Source organism: Bos mutus, chromosome 8 (assembly GCF_027580195.1).
Source record: "Bos mutus isolate GX-2022 chromosome 8, NWIPB_WYAK_1.1, whole genome shotgun sequence".
In the NCBI taxonomy this organism is placed as follows: Eukaryota; Metazoa; Chordata; class Mammalia; order Artiodactyla; family Bovidae; genus Bos; species Bos mutus.
The window spans coordinates 51308325-51328502 of NC_091624.1; the positions used below are offsets into that span (position 1 = coordinate 51308325).

At 49.7% G+C, this 20178-nt stretch overlaps 1 protein-coding gene across 1 annotated transcript in view; it reads left to right on the forward strand.

The window, feature by feature from the left end:
• Positions 1–20178, forward strand: part of PAX5 (paired box 5) — a 180517-nt gene that overhangs the window by 127898 nt on the left and 32441 nt on the right. The window contains exon 8 of the mRNA XM_070375639.1: positions 8771–8872. Within this exon, the coding sequence (XP_070231740.1) occupies positions 8771–8872 (102 nt within the window). The remainder of the gene's footprint in view (positions 1–8770; positions 8873–20178) is intronic.

A 20178-nucleotide genomic window follows, 5' to 3' on the forward strand; every position in this document is an offset into this window, starting at 1 on the left:
CAAAGGGAGGCTCCAGAGCAGGGAGCAACCCCCATTCAAACTGTCACACGTTTCAAACGCCGGCTGGAACAAAGATACCTGGTGGTGTATGCACATGTGTAGGCACACACCAGGGTTTGTGTAGCAGGGTTAATCCCCTTTCCAGGTCCTGGCTGCCGGTTTGCTCCTCTCTCCCTCCCCTAAGGTAGCAATTGTTTACTGTCACCGGCTTTGTTATTGGTTGAAAACCTTCAATTCATCTCACTCAGGGTTGGTTGACTTTTTCCTGTAACGAGCGAGAAAGTGTAAATTTTTAAAGAATTAAGAACATAACTCATGTACAAATATAGAATGAGCACATGTGAAGATTTTATTCAACTCGTAAATTAATGAGTGAACCTATAAAAAGATAAAAGTGGTTCCAAGAACACTTGAGAACAGGGTTTATATCGTCCATGTAGAAAGGCATTTTTTAAAAATGTTGGAATAAAATTGCTAGATTAGATACAGAATTGGTTAATGTCCTATGGGGCAATAAGCCCAAACCTTTGGCGTTGTCTTTTCTACTTGAGAGAAATCTGCACATTCACGTGTAACGTCCCCATTTCTGGGCTCTAATCAAGCAGTAAAGAATCATCAAACACAGGTACATTCTCTTAGAGGTATGATCCCTGGGTATGACAGTTAACAGTGCCCCATGACGTGAAAAGGCTATGATTCCCACCTTTATGACCTTTTCTTTTAAAGTTTTAATAATGTTTCTTAACATGCAGAAGGGTTTCTCATGGTTCTATGACTCTGAGGAAGAGCTTTCTGAGAAAATGTCATAGAAGTGAGAGTGTCTGCAGTTCTGGTTAAATTATTGAACCAAGACAGAATCGGAAGTGTTAGCTTCAGAGCCCTCCCCCGGGGTCAGCCCTCACTGAGTTTCTGTGTGATTCCAAGTTGTCCTTCAGTGTGAGCCTAGAGGATCAGGGGCTGGATGCCGTTTCTTCCATTTCTCTGGAAGAAACGGCCACAGAGGGTGTGCCAGGAACAGGGCAGGGGACTGAGATGAGATTGCTAGAAAACAGAGCAAAGGGAAGAACAGTCTGACCTGGGCAGTTCGGGCCAGGGAGGACAGGGCACCAGGTAATGGAGAGTTAGGAGGGGCTTGGGGACTGACTGGGCTCAAGGGAGGAAGGGTGTCTGGGAAGCCAGCGTGGCTGGGAGGTTGGGGCTGTCACCCATGAAAAAAGATGGCAGGAGGTTCCGACGGCCCCAGGGAGCTGGTTGTGGTCATGCCGCAGGTCTCAGGAGTCACCTCCTGCAGGGCTTTCCCTCCATCCCCTGACCCGTTCTGCCCTGCCTGGTGGCTACCTCTTTGGTAGTTACCTGGACACCCAGGCTGGGCTCTTGTCCTTAAAAGGCCTGGCGGGTGATGAAACTGGTGGAGTGGTGGTATGGGATGGTTCAGATAGGACTCGAGAGCTTCGAGAATGAGAAAGGTTGAAAATTGGCCATGGGGGCAAAACGTGGTCTTTGGATACATTTTCTTTGGCCCTCAGTGTATATTTTACAAACTGGAGTTGAGTCAACATTCACATAGACAGGAGATTCCCAAATGAAATGAATCCAGAGTTCCAACTTCTGAAAACTAGCCACCACTGAGTAGAAGCTGTTCTCCAAGCCAGGTGCCTAGTCGCCCGTGGGAACGTTTGACGAGGTGGCCTTGGCAATAAAGTGCAGGTTGACAGCCCTCATCTCCTGCCGTAAGATCCTTTCCTGAAGACAGGAAAACAAGACTGGTGCTTACCTTCCTTTCACCAGGATTTAATCCAGGGGCTCCAGGGCGCCTGATACTGTGGGCAGGAGTGCTATGGCGAGGTGGGCATCTCGATAGCAGCTGGCACCAGCCTCCACTTCCATCAACATGGGCTAAAATGAGGCCTCTGAGCTGTAGAATGTTAAAACAGAAAAAAAATCCCCAGAGGCTATCTGTTCCCACTACTTGAGTGTTCTAATAGGAAAACGAAGGCCCAGAGAGGTGGTCGAACTTACCTAAGGTCACACACACACAAGTCACCATTGCCTCTGCCTGGGGTGTTCAGACTTCCTGAGCATTAACAGTCCCTGGTGGATATGATTGCCAGTTTGCAAAGGACTTAGCTTTCTCTGGTCATCTCTGCTATGTTCCTTATAGCTTGGACTTTGTGGTGGAGACTCCCTGCCTCTGGGGAGAACCTCCAACCCAGGGCTGTCTAGGCAGCCAGACCCTTTCTGGCCATGGAGCCCTCACCAGCCTCTTGCTCCCATCTCATTCACAATAACTCATGGCTTCTCAGTGGCTCACTTTCTTCTTTTTCTTGCTCACACTCACATTTGGGCAGATAGAGGGGGAGTTTGGTTGGTGCTCTGTGGTATTCAAAGTGAAGGCTTTGCGTACTGTCAGGGTAATGAATTCTGTAAGGGTTTGAAGTGAGGGGCTGGGAGGATCTCCATGTCATGTGTCTGGGAGTGACAACCCCCAGTGGTTAATTACTGCCACACGATGAGAATGGAGCTGGTAGCAAAATGAGATAAGTTCATTATGAGCTAAATTTGAAGTTAATTGGATTCACATTTCCCCCCATTAGTGTACGTAGAGAGAGCCTACATAGAAATGGGCCATATATGAAAAAGAAAAAGTTGCATCCAAGCAAAAAACAGATAAATGAGGCCTGGTTATCTTGTGGCTTTCACGGTGAAGGGCTTTCTGAGACGTTGGTGAGATGGGAACCAAAGTTCCTTTCAGATGGTAGAACCAATGTCTTTTGATTAATTTTCACCTTGGCAGGTATTTTCTAAGCACCTACTGTGTGCCCTGCAAGTGCAGGGGAGGGAGGGTGGGAGCAGCTCTTGCAATCTGGGGACCCCCAGTTTAGGGATGGGGAAAGAACAAGTGCCCTGTGTCTTGGGGGAGTGTGGGGGATCTGGTGCCAGAATGCCTGGGTGTGGCCGTGCCTCTCTCACTAGCTGTGAGACCCCGGGCAGGTGCCTAACCTCTTGTGTTTTAGTGCCACATCTGTAGAATGGGAATAATATTATTGGACCTATGGAGTGAGGATTAAATGAGTTAATATCTATAAAACACAGTGAACAGTGTTCAGAACTCTGCCTAGTGTTAGAACAGGGCCTAAAATACAGTAAGTGCTGCAAAAATGTTAGCGATCATGATCATCAGCTGTATGACCTTGGGCACATACATCAGCTGCTTGGAGTCTTCATCTCTTCATCTGTAGAATGGGGATGATAACAGCACCCACCTTCTGGGGTTGTTGACTGAGATAAGCCATGTGGAGTACTGGCCCAAAGCCTGGCTCATGGGAACCTTGATCAGATCAGATCAGATCAGTCGCTCAGTCGTGTCCGACTCTTTGCGACCCCATGAATCGCAGCACGCCAGGCCTCCCTGTCCATCACCAACTCCCGGAGTTCAGTGATGCCATCCAGCCATCTCATCCTCTGTCGCCCCTTCTCCTCTTGCCCCCAATCCCTCCCAGCATCAGAGTCTTTTCCAATGAGTCAATTCTTCGCATGAGGTGGCCAAAGTACTGGAGTTTCAGCTTTAGCATCATTCCTTCCAAAGAAATCCCAGGGCTGATCTCCTTCAGAATGGACTGGTTGGATCTCCTTGCAGTCCAAGGGACTCTCAAGAGTCTTCTCCAACACCACAGTTCAAAAGCATCAATTCTTCGGCTCTCAACCTTCTTCACAGTCCAACTCTCACATCCATACATGACCACAGGAAAAACCATAGCCTTGACTAGATGGACCTTTGTCAGAAAAGTAATGTCTCTGCTTTTGAATATGCTATCTAGGTTGGTCATAACTTTCCTTTCAAGGAGTAAGCATCTTTTAATTTCATGGCTGCAGTCACCATCTGTAGTGATTTTGGAGCCCAGAAAAATAAAGTCTGACACTGTTTCCAATGTTTCCCCATCTATTTCCCATGAAGTGATGGGACCGGATGCCATGATCTTCGTTTTCTGAATGTTGAGCTTTAAGCCAACTTTTTCACTCTCCACTTTCACTTTCATCAAGAGGCTTTTGAGTTCCTCTTCACTTTCTGCCATGAGGGTGGTGTCATCTGCATGTCTGAGGTTATTGATATTTCTTCCGGCAATCTAGATTCCAGCTTGTGTTTCTTCCAGTCCAGCGTTTCTCATGATGTACTCTGCATATAAGTTAAATAAGCAGGGTGACAATATTCAGCCTTGACGTACTCCTTTTCCTATTTGGAACCAGTCTGTTGTTCCATGTCCAGTTATAACTGTTGCTTCCTGACCTGCGCACAGATTTCTCAAGAGGCAGCTCAGGTGGTCTGGAATTCCCATCTCATTCAGAATTTTCCACAGTTTATTGTTATCCACATAGTCAAAGTCTTTGGCATAGTCAATAAAGCAGAAATAGATGTTTTTCTGGAACGCTCTTGCTTTTTCCTTGAAGGAAGCTTTTATTCTATTCGTTGACCAGTCACCCAACAAATAACAGTTTTATGTTGCTGAGTTTTGCCCATTTTTCTATGAGATTTTTGGTCTTTTCCCTTTGATTCTTATGAGATTTTGATTCTTATGAGATTTTAATATATAGGGATAGTAGCCATTTATCTATGGTATGTGCTGCAAATAATTTCCTCCAGTCCACCATTTATCATTTGACTTTGCTTATATTGTTCTGGGCTTCCCTGGTGGCTCAGCGGTAAAGATTCTGCCTGCAGTGCAGGTAGCGGCAGGAGACATGGGTTCAATCCCTGGGTTGGGAAGATCCCCTGGAGGAGGGCGTGGCAACCCACTCCAGTATTCTTGCCTGGGAAATCCCATGGACAGAGGAGCCTGGCGGGCCACGCCCATAGGGTCACAAAGAGTTGGACATGAGTGAAGCAACTTGGCACACACATATTGTTTTTTACCAGGCAAGAGGTTTTTGGTCTATTTTATTAAGTAATTCAATTTATTAATCTTTTCTTTTGTTGTATATTTTTTCCATAAAGACAAATTTATTTGGTTTAAGAAACAGTTTAATATTATGTCCTTCCTACATTTTTGGTGTCAAATGACTTTTTCTTTTTCAAGATGATGGTGATGATAGATGGCAATAATAAAACATAACAGTACTATTGAGACATAATTCACATACCATAAAATTCACCCATATAAGGTATACAATTCAATGGTTTTTTAGCACACTCACAAAGTCATGCAACCATCACCAGGACCAATTTTAGAACATTGTATCATCCCCGCAGAAAGACCTCATATCCATTAGCAGTTACTCTCTTTCCCCCTATTCCCCACTCCCAGCCTAAGGCAACCAGTAATCTACTTTTTCTCTTTATAGGTTTGCCTATTCTGTACATTTTATATTAATAGAATCATACAGTATGTAGTCATTTGTGATGGGCTTCTTTCAAGTTCACCCATGTTGTAGCGTGTATCAGTACTTCATTCCTTTTTATTGCTAAGTATTATGTTGTATGAATATACACCGTTTTCGGTATCCATTCATCAGTTGATGGATATCTGAATTGTTTCTACTCTTTTGGCTATTATGAATAATGTTTTTGTTTTTGTTTAAAATCCCTTTGTGCGGCCCGAGGGCAACGGTGGTGGCGGTGCCCCCGGCTCTCGGTTCTCCGCTCCGCGCCCGCCTCGTCCGGCCTGCCGCTCGCGCTCGGCTCCTCCTATGAATAATGTTGATTGAAGCATACATGTACACATTTTGAGTGGACACGTTTTCATTTCTCTTGGGAAACGCTGTAATGCTATGCTTAACTTTTTGAGGAACCTCTAGACTTTCCTAAAGTGGCTGCCGATTTTATATTCCCACCCACAGTGTATAAGGGTTCCAATTTTCCACATCTTTTCTAACATTGTCAAAACCTATCTTTTTTATTAGAGACATCCTAGTGGGTGTGACGTGGTATTTCATTGTGGTTTTGATTTGCATTTCCCTGATAGGGAATTGGCCATTTTTGTATATCTTTTTCAGACAAATGTGTTTTCAAGTCCTTTGCCCATTTTTACACTGGGTTGTTTGTCTTTTTATTATTGAGCCATAAGTGTTCTTTAATTTTAGCCAATGCCTTTTCCATAGCTTTTGATATAATCATATCAAATATGTTAATTTAAATATGTTAATGTGAATTTTTGACGTATTAATGTGAATTCCCAACCAGTTTTAATACTGAAGCAACCTTGCATCCCTGGAATAAAGCTTACTTGGTCATGGTGTACTATTCTTTATCTATATTGCTTCATCAATGAGATAGTAGACTTTTTTTGCCTACATATTAATAAATTGTGAGACCAGCCATTAGTTTTCATTTTTGAGTGACTTTGTTAAATTTTTATATCAGGATTTTGCCACCTTGGCAAAATGAACATTTTCTTAGCTTTATGTATCCTGGATCAGCTTAATAATAGAAGTGTGTGTTCCTTGAAATTTTAAAAGAACTTTCCAAAGACAAAAACAAATGCCCCCAAAACTACATGGACAAGGTACCTTATTTTTTAAAAATAACTTTAAACAACCTTTTCTGATACGATTGGGCTGTTAACATTTTCTACCTCTTCTTAAATTAATTTTGGTAATTCATGTTTTCCTAGAAAATTGTGCCTGTTGACAAGATTTCCACGTTTGGCAGCATAGAGCATCCATGCATGTTTCTATGTTTTTTAAATGTCATCTTTTCCATATCCCTGGCTGTATCTTCTCATTCCTTATCTTGATGTTTGTGCCTTCTTTTTTGAGTCTTATCCTTGGTTTGTCTGTCTCATTGGTCTTTTCAAATAACAACTCTTGGTTGTATTTATTATTTATTATTGTGTGTTTTTATTATTGTGTCTACTCTTCTGGTTCCTAATTCATTATTTTCTGCTTTTCTTTATCGATTCCTTCCTCCTCCTTTCCCTAGGTTCATTTTATTGCTTTTTTATCTAGCTTCTTGAGTTGAGTGCCTTGGCGAGGCACTGCATTTCTGTTTTAGGATCAGGGTTTAAAGTGTGTGTAACAGCAGCAGAAACTGTTGAGGTTCGGATGTGACCGAAAGGACAACCCCTGATGAAAAAAGAACCAAAGCCCAGGAATTAGGAGAGCTGGACTCCAGTCCCAGCCTTGCCTGAAATGAGGAGAGTGTCGTGGGCAAATCCCTTCCCTTCTCAGGACCCTCTTAGCCATCTGAGGCAGATGGGTGGGGCATGGATCTCCTGGGGCTTGGCTCCAGGACCCCCTGTACAGCAGGTAGCCTCCTACCAGGGTAACGCCTCCATCTTCCAGGAGGCAGATCTGGCCTCCCTCCCCCACTGTGGTCCTTGCTTTCATTCCAACACATATATTACGAAAACTGTGTAGTTGAATTTCTTTCTGCATGATGGAGTAAGGCTGGTGACAGTGTGGCCTAAAGGCAGGGCTCAGCCTACTGTCCCAGCTGAGAAACGGGGGCACAGAAGCCCAGCCCCGCACATGGGCAAGGCAGTAGAATAGAGTGACTAAACCCATGGTCTTTGCCACTGGATTGCTTGGCTTCAAATCCTTACTGTGCAACCTTGGACAAATTACTTGACCTTTCTGTTTCATTATCCTATAAAGTGGGGAATGTATCAGTACCTTACCTCATAGTGTTGTTGAGGGTTAAATGAGTTAATGATTTAAAAGACTGGAAACAGAGCCTGGTGTTTACAATTCCTACATAAGCCTTTGTGGTGTGTTGTCACCAGGAGTGTGAGCCTGGGCCCAGGGCTGGGGGGGTGCTCCACCTGGAGCACTTTCCGGTAGGGAAGCTGACCTGTTAGAACAGCCCCAGCCTGGGCTGTCTCTACACATCTCAGAGTCTGACAGCAGGGCCATCCCTTTCTTTTAGGGGCAACTACCAATTCCTCCCCCAAGGGTGGGGTCTCATCCTCAGAGCTCAACAGGTAACCACTGAACAGTCCCATCTTCCGTGGTCTGGATTGTTGCTCTTACACATGAGCACCTTAGTACATACGTGTGATTATCAATGTTTGGAGAGCTATAGGCCCACTCTTTACCTGAGCGCCAAACCTCAGGGTCCTTTCAGAGTTCTACTGCTTTGGGGTTTTCTTCCACTTGGCCTGGAACCCAGACCATTCGCATTTATTCACGGAGACCTACTAGGTGCTGAGCCCTGTGGTGGAGGTAGGTTTTCTGGGTGTTGAATGAGGTGTCACCCCTGCCCTTAGGAGCTGGCAGCCTGCGATGAGGGGAACACGTGCATGCTGGACGTCTGCTCCCAATGGCCGAGGCCTCAACCTCTATGTCCCAGAACAGTGTCTGGTGTCAGGAGGTGCTTCCTGCACCATTACTGAATGAATGATAAGATCTTGGTCCAAAGAGAAAAAAGTCAGTAAGGACCAGACTTGGGTCTGAGGCAGGCAGAGCCCTGCCCACTGTGGGTGGCTGGGAGATGGCTGAGCTGGTCTTGGAAGATGGTGTTGCTGGGCCATGTGCAGAAGGCCCAGCAGAAGCAACGGTGTGTTAACGGAGAAGTTCCAAGCCCTTCTTGAGGAGCAGAGAGCAAGGGATGTGGTCAGAGCTCTGGTTTCCTAGGGATCCAACCGAGCCATCCTTGCTTCCTGCTGGTGGAGCCTGGCTGGAGGGGTGGGCGAGTACGTGTGTGTGTGTGTGTGCACACACATGCACACTGGCATCAAGCATCCAGACATGACAACTGTGCAGATGTTGGGGGAACTGTGGACAGGAGCAGCTGGCCGTGGGGATGCTCACCCTGTGATTTGTTGCTTTGACTCCTCAGGCCGCGACTTGGCGAGCACGACCCTCCCTGGGTACCCTCCGCACGTGCCCCCCACCGGACAGGGCAGCTACTCGGCGCCGACGCTGACGGGGATGGTACCTGGTGAGTCTGCTCTGTCTGCGTCTTTGCAGCAGGAGGCATTTGGGGTTCATGGGGGGCATCCCTCCCGACATGGTCCCAGTGACCTCTCTGCTTCTGAGGAGTGAACCTGAAAAAATGAGGCTGAGCTCTGCCTTCTTGGCCTCTTTGTCAACCAGCGGCAGCACCTGGGAGGATGTCAGAGTCAGGGGGTCCTTGACTGTCCCTCAGACGCCCCTCTCTGGCTACACAGGGAGCCTGAATGCAGAGGGGCATGGGACCTGACTGAAGGTCGGAGAGGGGCCGTGTGCGTGCTAAGTTGCTTCAGTCGTGTCAGACACTTCGCGACTGCCTGGATGGTAGCCCGCTATGCTCCTCTGTCCATGGCTTTCTCCAGGCGAGAATACTGGAGTGGGTTGCCATGCAAGAGGAGCTGGGGAGTCGTAAGCTGCCCAGCAAGTAGGAGGCAGAGCCACAATAGAAGCCCTGACTCAGCATGAACCACCCTGAGGCCCAGGCAGGAGGGCCCCTGCCCAAACAGCCCTAAACCCTTCCTGCTTCTTGCCAGCCCACATCACCGACGTGCACACCCTGGGGTCCAGGGTTGATTCTTTGTGGGCAATGTGAACAAAGTGTGGACGTGAAGCCTGGGTGTCCACACCTGCATTCAAGGCCGGTGAAGACAAGCAGGCCGGGCCTGGGGAAGGAAGCCGGGCGGATCAGGGCTCAGGTGGGCTTTCCCCATGCAGTCAGGGCCGGGCACAGGCTCTGAGAAGACCCAGAATTCTAAATTCGCTCCTGGCCTTCCAGGTTATTACGGAGACTATTTAACAAGGTAGGAGGACAGAGCATATTTCATTTAACGGTTTGTTAGCTTGATTTATGACTTTTAAATATGAGACATATGGGAAATGGCCTCCGTGTGTACTCTTGCCCTGGGCCTTGCCAACGCTGGGGAGGCCTGCCAGATCCATGCCTGCAAAGGCTTTGCCTTTTCTGCCTCCAGGAGGGGTCATGGCAGAGCCACCGTGTTCAGGGCAAGAGAGGGAGGCGGCGGGACACACACCCTCCTGCCTGTCTCCACCCCCACTGTCTCCCAGCCTTTAGCAAGTTAGGATTGTCCAGTAACTTCGTGGCTGTGGGTCACTTTGTCAAGTGCAAAGTGCTTGCCTAGGAGCCTTTGGTGTTACAGCCTGTGAGGTGGGCAGGGTCCCCAGGGTCAGAAGGAGGCTAGTGAGACTCAGAAAAGTTAGGGAACTGCCCACAGCTGCAGAGCTTGGAGGTGGGAGGTCTTGAATCCAGGTCTTCTGCCTCCAGTTCAGCACTCCTGCCCTCTGCCACCCTGTGCACCCTCAGTCTGTCGATGCATGCTTCACAGTGATGGCAGAGGGGGAGGTGGCAGCCCCAGGTCCAGTCCTGAGGGCATGTGGGTGGGCGAAGCAGGGCCACTACGGTGGCCCTGCCAGTCCCTGCTGCCAACTCCAAAGAGGCCGAGTTCAGAGCAGCGGCTGAACTTGCCCAAGTTTATCCAGACAGAGGTGCCCTCCAGCCCCTGGGATTCCTCCAATCCTAATTACCAGGCTCGGATACAAACGGCCGGGGGTTTTAGCAGAGCCCCCAGCAGGTACCATTAATGGTGGCAGCAGGAGCCACAGGGCTGCACAAGAGCGCAGCCTAACGAAGCCTACCAGCAGCCACTGGACAGGGGCGGCCACGGAGCCTGCCAGGACTCTGCAGAGAGGGAGGGCACATGGAGAGGGGGAAGGAAGACATGCGTTTTGGGCAGGGAAGCCCCACGTCTCTCTCTGCAGCCTCCCTCCCTCCCTTCTGTTTTCCTTCTCTTCCTGCTTTCTCTTCTCACGCAGCCCCAGCACTCATTCAGCACCAGACCTGGTTTTACGGCTGCGACTCCACGCTTAACAAGCAGGTCCTTAGCTCCTGTTCCCATTGTCCACAGCAGCATCACATCTCTGGGACTCTGTCTCCAACAGGATTTCCAGATGCATTCTTGGATGGTTTCATGGAGGCAGTGCTGGCCCACACTCGTGGTCTTTGCTGGAACTGCCCAGATCTAGCCCACCTTTTAGCACAGCGGGTCCTCTGCCTTACTCGTCTTCCGCACCCCTCATAGCCCATAACACAGAATAGGTCCTTTTATGTGAGTGTCTGGCTAAAGGCAGGAGGGAGGGAAAATTAATACTGCGTATGAGTTTCTTATGGCTGCTATAACAAGTTAGCACAAACTTGGTGACTTAAGACAGTGGGAAAATTTCTCTCACAGTCCTGGAGCCCAGAAGGCTGAAGTCAATATCACTATATGAAACAGTCCTCCCTTCCAACCTGGAAGTGAATCCCAAGGGAAACTGAAATCTTCTGAGCTGTTTTTCCTACCTAGATTCTGGGAAGGGCTTACCTGGTGGCTCAAATAGTAAAGAATCCACCTGTAATGTGGGAGACCTGGGCTTGATCTCTGGGTTGGGACGATCCCCTAGAGGAGGGCATGGCAACCCACTCCAGTATTCTTGCCTGGAGAATCCCCATGGATAGAGGAGCCTGGCAGGCTACAGTCCGTGGGGTTGCAGAGTCAGACACGACTAAGTGACTTAGCACAGCACAGCACAGGTTCTGGGAAACATTTGACTGCCATCTCTTCCATTATAAGAGAGACTTCCGTAGGTGAAGTTTTCTTTTAGAATACATTGAAAAGGGATTATGTCCGGGGTACACTTGGGCAGTTGAATTTTGGGGTCTGGAAAAATAGTATGTTTTTCCATACGAACCATGGTCTTGGTGGCTTAGACTCCTGTTTATTTCGAATTTGGTTCTGCTGTTGGGGTTGTCCATCCTCTCTGATTTCAGGATGTGTTCACATATGCAGATCAGGGCTACTTGGTCTGCTCGAGCATTTGTAGATTCAGTTCCTGTGGCTCTGCCGACCCCACACAGCCCTTGTCTAATTAGTTATGTTGAACAAAGCAAACACGGCACATCACATCAGCTCAGCATGGAAACAGTTTTCAGATTTTATTTTCATCAAGTTCCAGCAAATGCCAAAAGTTTTGCACCAAAGATTCCATAGTATCTTGAGTAGTGTAACTAGTTGATTCCTGCCTGAAGGTATTTGCACAACCTAACGGATATTGACATGGCATTTGAAAAACTCTTAAAAATTCTAGGCTGAGGGAAAGATGGGGGCGTTCACTGCCCTTTGGCTTCAGTGAATCTAAGAAGCAAGGTAACTAACTGTCTTTGAGATGAACTCACCTTGCCCCCACACCCCTTACTGGACTCCTCTTTGGGGGTTTCAGGCCAGAGTGCCAGGAAATCCTGACCATGTTGTGTTTACCTCCCCTGGGCTGCAGCAGACAAGCAGCTGTTTGACGAAGGCCCTAGAAGGAGCCTGGTGGGCTCTCTGTCCTGGAAGCTCTGCTCACTGTAGATGAGTGTGCATCACCTCTAGATGCCATTCATTGAAATCGCTCAACTGATGGCTTTCTTGAAGAAGTGGGAGGTGATGATGAGGTTGGAGTGGACCCCTGAGGCCGATGAGGTGGTGTGGGCAGGCACCGCGTCCTGGACTCCAGTGGGAGGGATGGAGGCACCTACTTCCCCTCACAGGGGCGATTCCTCTGCTTAGCGCACTCAGCCCGCTCTAGTACTCCCACTGCCACTGGCCCAGACTGCCTGGCTCCCTCTCACTCCCGCGTTTTCACCTAAGGCTTCACCAAACATGTGTTAGTTTCCTCTTGCTGCTATGACAAGTCACTGCAAATTAGCGACTGACTTAAAGCAACAGTAATTTCTCATTTTATGGTTCTGGAGGTTGGGAATCCAAACTGGGTCTCCCTAGGCTGAAGTCTAGGTGTCAGCGGAGCTGGGTGCCTTCTGGAGGTCACCCAGGGAGAATCGTCTCCTGCCTTCCTCAGCTTGTAAATGCTCCACATCCCTGGCCTGAGTCTTTATCATGCCGCCATCTTCCAGGTTCAGAGAAGGCGATGGCACCCCACTCCAGTACTCTTGCCTGGAAAATCCCATGGACGGAGGAGCCTGGTAGGCTGCAGTCCATGCGGTCGCTAAGAGTCGGACACGACTGAGTGACTTCACTTTCACTTTTCACTTTCATGCATTGGAGGAGGAAATGGCAACCCACTCCAGTGTTCTTGCCTGGAGAATCCCAGGGGCGGGGGAGCCTGGTGGGCTGCCGTCTATGGGGTCGCACAGAGTCAGACACGACTGAAGCGACTTAGCAGCAGCAGCAACATCTTCCAGGTTTGCTCTCTCCTGCTCCCTCTTCCTCTTAGAAAGACCCTTGTGGTTTTAATGGACTCACCTGCTTAATCCAGGATAATCTCCTTATCTTCAGGTCAGCTAATTAGCAACCTTCATTCCCCTTTGCCATACAACCCGAGTGGTCATGAGTTCCAGGGATTAGGGTGCAGATATCTTTGTGGAGGGAAGTGTTATTCAGGGGGAAGTGTTATTCTGCCCACCACACCATCTAAATCAAGACCCCCATCACACCCTTCTCAAGGCATTCTGTTCTTTTCATTCATTATTTAAGCACATTTGGAGGGATTTAATTTAATTAGTTTATTCCTTCCTTGTCCAGTTCTCCCCAGGTCTGTAGAGTACTCGAGGGTTATATAGCACACAAGTCTCGGTCTATCTTGTTCATCTCTGTGTCCCTGCTTCCTGGCAGAGTGCCTGGCTCATAGTAGCACTCAGGCAATGCTGCTGCTAAGTCGCTTCAGTCGTGTCCAATTCTGTGCAACCCCATGGACGGCAGCCTACCAGGCTCCCCCGCCCCTGGGATTCTCCAGGCAAGAACACTGGAGTGGGTTGCCATTTCCTTCTCCAATGCATGAAAGTGAAACGTGAAAGTGAAGTCACTCAGTCGTGTCCGACTCTTCGCGACCCCATGGACTGCAGCCTACCAGGCTCCTCCGCCCATGGGATTTTCCAGGCAAGAGTACTGGAGTGGGGTGCCATTGTCTTCTCCCCAGGCAATAGTAGCTGCCATACAAAAGGCAGTGGGGATGGGGGTGGGGGTGGGGGTGGTTGGGGCTAGGCTGCCTGGGAGAGCTCAGCTCAGTACTGCAACAGTGCAGCCACGGAGGCTGAGCTGCCCTGAGGGCCTGCAGTGGCAGCCACGTGGTGAAGCAAGGATGCTGGTGGTTGAGAGCATGGGCCTGGAGCCAGGCTGCCTGGTTTTGCATCACCCTCCTGCTTCTCACCAGCTGTGTGACTTGGAGCAAGTTATATAACTTCTCTGGATCCTTGTTTCCTCCTCATCTATAAAATGGGGATGATGATAATAAGAATGAGGATTAAATGATGTACAGTTGGCCCTCTGGATCTATGGCTTCAGCATCCATGGATTCAACCAACCATGGATAGAAAATAGTCAGAAAATAGTCCAGAAAATTGCAAAAAGCAAAACTTGAATGTTAGCAACTGTTTACATAGCACTTGCATTGGATTATCAATTTATCAAGAGATGATTTAAAGTATACAGGAGGTTCATGTAGGTTGTATGCAAATATTATATCATATTATATAAGGAACTTGAACATCAGTGGATTGTGATGTCCACGGGGGTCCTGGTCCCTAACCCTGGCAGATACCTAGGGATGAGTGTCATATATGTAAAAACTCTTAGAATTTTTCCTGGCACATATTAAGTGCAATGTAAGTGTTATTTATTATTATAATTATTATTTACAATTGCTGTTGCTTATACTGGGGTATGAGCTGGGTGTGGTGGTGAGGAGAGAAGCCTAGCAGGCATGCCTAAAGCTGGCCTTGCCCAGCTGGCATCAAGTCAAGAGCTCTCCAGCAGAGCCCACGTCCCTTGGAACCCGTGGATCAATGGGAGATCCAAGTTAGAAAAGAATCCAGTCACAAGCAAAAGTGCTGCTAAGCAGGAGCAGGGTAGACTCTGAATGCCTGGAAAAAATGGAGAGACACCTGGGGTTGGTCCAAATGAGAAAGATGTCCTGGTAAAGAGGGCCAGAAGCTGGGCTGTAAGCAGAATATCCTTGGCCGTCTGAAGAGGAGTGGGGCAGGGGGTTGAGAGTGGGTCCAGCTCAGCGACTGGAGTGGGTTCATATCGGGTGGAGTATGGCCCAGCCAGCCCAGCTGGGTAAGTGGAGTTGACAGGAAGAGAAGCTGGTTAAGGAAGAGGCCAGTGGGCAACAAGGTTAGGATTTGAACTTGTCAGCTTTTGGAACTCTGCACAGCTACATAGGCATGGCCGAGATCTGTGGATGGGAGTCAGAGGGACACCTTTGTCGGCCTTGTGTAGAGACCTTTCCCCCAAACCAGAACTGAAAGCATGAGAATGGGCAGGCTTGGGAGGGGCCGGCAGAAGCCAGGGAGGACTTGGTGGAGAGGCTAGAGCATCTTGTGAGATTGGATCAGTGCTCCCTTCTCAAGCGCCTCCCTGGCCCAAGCATCAGCATGTTTGCTTAGGGAATGAATAGCCTTTGTTCTTAGCTCTTATGACCTCTTCACCAGAGCTTCTGTGGGTCCTGTGGCCTGGGCACTTTCTAAGCTCCCTCCTTACCTTTCCAAGGCAGTCCTGGAACTCCACGCACACCTGTTGCTTGTCCCTGACTCTTTGCTGCCCTCTAGTGGCCTCCAGTCACTCTGCCACACCAGGAACATAGACCCTGGGGAACAGCAGACGCAGCCTGGATGAAATGGCAGGTAGCCCTTCATTTGTCCTTTCATTCATTCTCAGATATTTCCTGGGAAACACCGGGTGCTGGCTCTGGGCTAGGTGTGATGTTACAGACACAACCCCTGCCCTCAGGGAGCTCACAGTCTAGTTGGTGAGTTGTTGTTTAGTTGCTAAATTGTGTCCAGCTCTTTTGTGACTCCGTGGACCATAGCCCGCCAGGCTTCTCTGTCCATGGCATTTCCCAGGCAAGAATACTAGAGTGGGTTACCAATTCCTTCTCCAAGGGATCTTCCTGACCCAGGGATAGAACCTGCATCTCCTGCATTGGCAGGCGATTCTTTACCACTGAGCCACCAGGGAAGCAAAATATAAGAAGCGACTTTACTTCTGGCAGCCTGATGAAGTTGTGAGATGTTGTTGTTGTTTAGTTGCTAAGTTGTGTCCAGCTCTTTGCAACCCCATGGGCTGCAGCCCAACAGGCTCACTGATCATTCCCGCAAGCTATGTTTAGAGCTAAAATCTAGGAATGTGCTGAGGAAATGCAGGAGAGAGGCTGCTAGGTCTGCTGGGGGCGCTGGGGCAGGTGAGAGAAATCAGGGAAGGCTTCCTGGAGAAGGTCATCTGAGCTTCACCTCGAAGGGTAGTTTGCCAGTCTGAGAAGTTGGAGGGGCATTGCTGCGTAAGGGACTATGTGTAAGAAGAGCCAGAGCCTCAATTCCTAGAAATCTCTGGGATGTGAAGAGCTGCAAACAGCAGCCTTGACAGATGGCAGGCTTGTCCCAGGCAGATCTGAATGTGAGTTGGAGGGGAGGCTCCTGTGCCTTCAAGGCATGGAGAATGAGGGGTCTGGAGTGGCCTGATCTGAGCAGTGCCTGTGACTAAAGCCCCATGTGAACCCTGCGTAGAAGTAATGCTGGGACTGGGGAGAAACTCCATGTGGGTTTGTGAGTGCTTTGCCACATTGGGGAAGAACAGAGTTGCAGAAGCAAAGGCTCAGAGATGAAAAGCATGCTGGTGCACGAAGGTCCAACTGGAATCCAGGAGGCCTGGGTTTTGATTCTAGCTGTCAGACCCTCACGGTGTGACCTTAGAATGCGGCCTCCGGATTTTCTACTCTCTCAAAGCAGGAGGTAGGGGGCAAGGAGATTGAATTAGATGCTCCATAGGGGGCTTTCTGGTCCTGCCACACAAGGGCTTCTAAATCTGCTGATATCACCCCTCTGCTGAACTGGAGGGTTCCTGAGCCAGCCACCACTGTTCCACGTGGGCAGCAATTTCCCTTCAGGTCTGGGGCTGGGACATGCTAAGGCAATGGCCTTAGGCTTTCACGTGTAATCAGGTAAATCACTTCCAAGGGGTGGAGTTGAAGGAGAAGGGAGCCTCGAGCTGTGCTAATCCCTTACGGCTGTCACTGTGTCCTCTAGCCCTGATGTGACAGGCGAGGATGGCCCTCAGGGGCTCCACACCTGGAATGAGTGCTTCGCTGGGGGCAGGAAGAGTGAATATCAAGGTTCTGAGACATGCTTTACTTGTGTACATATCAGAATCCTTCCAAAATCCAGAATGAGTCGACCAGGGCCATCTTCATTTCTTCCTTTGATCCACTGGCATCTACAGCCCCTGTCTCCGAAACTTCATCAGCTATTGGCCCTCAGCTGGACGGGCCGCCACCACTAAGCCTGTGGGTCACTCCATCCAGGACTCTTCTCCCCAGAGAACTTTTGGCAACGCCCAGAGCTTCTGGGGGGCAGGGAGAGCAGTGGGGCTCTGCCCTCTCAAAGGAAAATGCTTTTGAGTGAAGCCAAACTGCCTCTGCCGCTAAGTTAATTTCAGCAACAAACCTCGCCCCCAGCCGCATGGTGCTTCAGTCTATAAGAGAGCCACACCTGTCACCCCCAGTGGCAATTTGAAGGCACCTTTGAGGTTGGAATGTTTATCCCCATTTCAGAGGTAAGCAAGCTGAGCTCAGAGAGGTGCCGTGGCCAGCCAGGCTGCACAGCCAGTCACGGGGAGCAGCTGGGCCCGACGCCTGGAATTCTGGTCCCGACTTCACCCAGCCCCTAGTGCCCGTGGAAAGTGGGCCCGGGGAAAAGCTTTGGTTTCCTTGGCGCTCCCTTAGGGGTGTGGATGGCCTTCCTGACCCAGAGGTCTTTTACGGGCCTGAAGAAGGCTTTCCCAAGCGGGGACACCAGGCAACCACACTTCAGACTCTGGTACATTTCCTTCTACTCCTATCTTCACCTGCCCACATGCCGCCCATGCTCCTGGGCCCCAGTCGGGTGCGCCCTCTAAGAGGATGCCTACACCCCACCTGCTCCAGGGGCACATCTCTCCCCTGAGCACTGCCAGGGCACTGCCCAGCTTCTGCCTCGCCCACGGCTGGAGTGACTGGGCTCGCCCAGCTCCTGGATGCTCCACTGGAATCCTCCCACTATCCAGTCCCTGCACACAGTAGGCGCCCCACAGATATGAGGGGGTGGAGAATTTGTTTGAATCGGGCACATGCCCCTCCCGATCTTGTCCAGCCTGGGCTTGGAGCCTGACTGTGTAATTAAACAGAGCTTCAGCTCAACTTACACGCCCCTGCTTGCTCTTCCAATATTTGCTCTGGCTCCTTGCTGGAAGACGCTGAGACAATGGCCCTTGTTACCCTCTGTTTGAGTTATTTATTTTTTTCACTTTTCCCTCCTTCCCCTCTCGGGGGACTCGCCTCTCGCCCTCATCCCTCATGTTTTCCCTTTCACTTGACTGTCACTCTCATTGTCCTCCTGGGGCCAGGAACGCAGGGTGACAGGCAAGGGGAGCCCAACCGGGCTGGGGAGGCTGGAAATATAGTCATTAATGGGACCTGAGAAGCCCAGATGTCCTCCCTGAATGCGGGTAATTTGTTTTTAATGAAAAACCACGCGGTGACCCTGAACAAATGAATTTTCTTTATAAGGAGTCTATGTGCAACGGCACAAATAAAGGATCTGAATCAGGAAGACTTAGATCCAGAGCTGAGAGAAAGAGAGAGGGAAGGAGTGGGAAGGAGAGCAAGGGACATAAAGGAGGAGGGGAAGGGAATGTTCAGATGACGACTGTGTTATCACGTCCTTTTGTCTGAAGCTCAGTCCCGGGTCATGCGTGCCTTGGGCATTGTCCTGCCAAAGCAGGATGCGTGACAGTTGTGACCATTTCGAGGTCTTGTTCACAACAATGCAAAGAATATGAACCACCATCTGGACAGATGTTTACAAAGTGCAGTTCTTGTGTGTGATCTCAGCAGGTCCCCTCCATAGCATCAGGAAGGCACGGTTTTTAGCCCCATTTCACAGAGATGAAAACTGAGGCTGAGGAATGGTGATTTGCCTAAGGTCACACAGCTAGCCAGTGGTTGGGTCCAGATGACAAGCGAAGGGCTTTGCCAGTTTGGAGTTTGACTGTTAGAAGCACAGCGCTCCCTCTGCGGGACCCAAGAGAAGGGGGCCACTCTGAGATAAGGGGAGGTCCTGGGTCTGCACTGAGAAGTCTTGGATTGAAGGAAAGCCTCATGGCCCCAGAACTTTGTGACTGCAGATTTTCTGAGTACTTTTCAGGGCGGGAGGAGGGGGCATTCCTGGAAAGAGAACTCCCCGGAAAGGAGCCAGAGTCACTTGCAGAAGTGGCTGCAGGGGGATTGGAATCTGGAGAGCAGCCGTGTCCCACCACCCACCACCCAGGACCCTTGGGGGGCGTCCAGAGCAGGTGCCTGGGGGCAGCAACAGAGGTGCTGGTTCAGCAGAAGCCCCAGCCGAGGGCCCGCCAGCACGTGCAGCACTGCAGGCAGCTAGCAGGGATCTAGGGTGGGCTGTGTCTGTGTGATGTGAGGAGGCCTCCTCTAACACGTGCCTTGCAGAGGGCTGGGGTGGCCTTTATACACTCTGTAGCTACTTCTCCCTTCGCCAGGGATGGACTGGCCAGACTGACCTTAGAAACCAGCCCAGGAGTATGAAGATGAGGTCAAAGAAAGGACTTGCTCAAGGTCACACAGCCAGTCAAGGCTTTTTTTTTTTTTTCCTGGAGCCACAGCCTGTCCTTTTGTCCCCACTGGGCTAGGGGGACATAACCCCCCACACCCTCTACGTCTTCAAAGCGACAAAAAAAGAAGCATTTTGTCCCGACTTCATGCAGGCCCAGCCTTCCTGGGGTGGTCCCTGGCTGACCTGGCTTCTAGAACAACTTGAAGCACAGGTCCCCCACCCATCCACCCACCCCAGCCTTGTCCTGTCCCTCTTGAGCATGGACCCTCCCCAGGCCCTACCTGGTCAGCTACAGGAGCATCTCCTGGATGCAGGCCGAGCTGTCCCCAAGTTGGTCAGAGCTTCAGCCTGAGACCTTGGTGAGGCCTCACTCCTCCTGCCCTCAGTCTTTCCCCCAGAGTCAGGCGCCTGGACAAAAAGAAATGATTGTGGTTTTTTTTTTTTTTTTCCTGCATTTGGCTGCCCTCTGGAAGTTGTGACCCAATTAGAAAATTAGACAAATTGAAAAATCTGGCCACTACCCTAGCTGAGTTTATAGTCTCAGCTCACATTTAGGTCTCTGCCTCCCAAACACCCTCTCGGAGAGCCCAACCGCCCAGGCTTCCTTGGCCACCTGGAGCAGATTCCGTGCCACTCTCCTCTGTAAT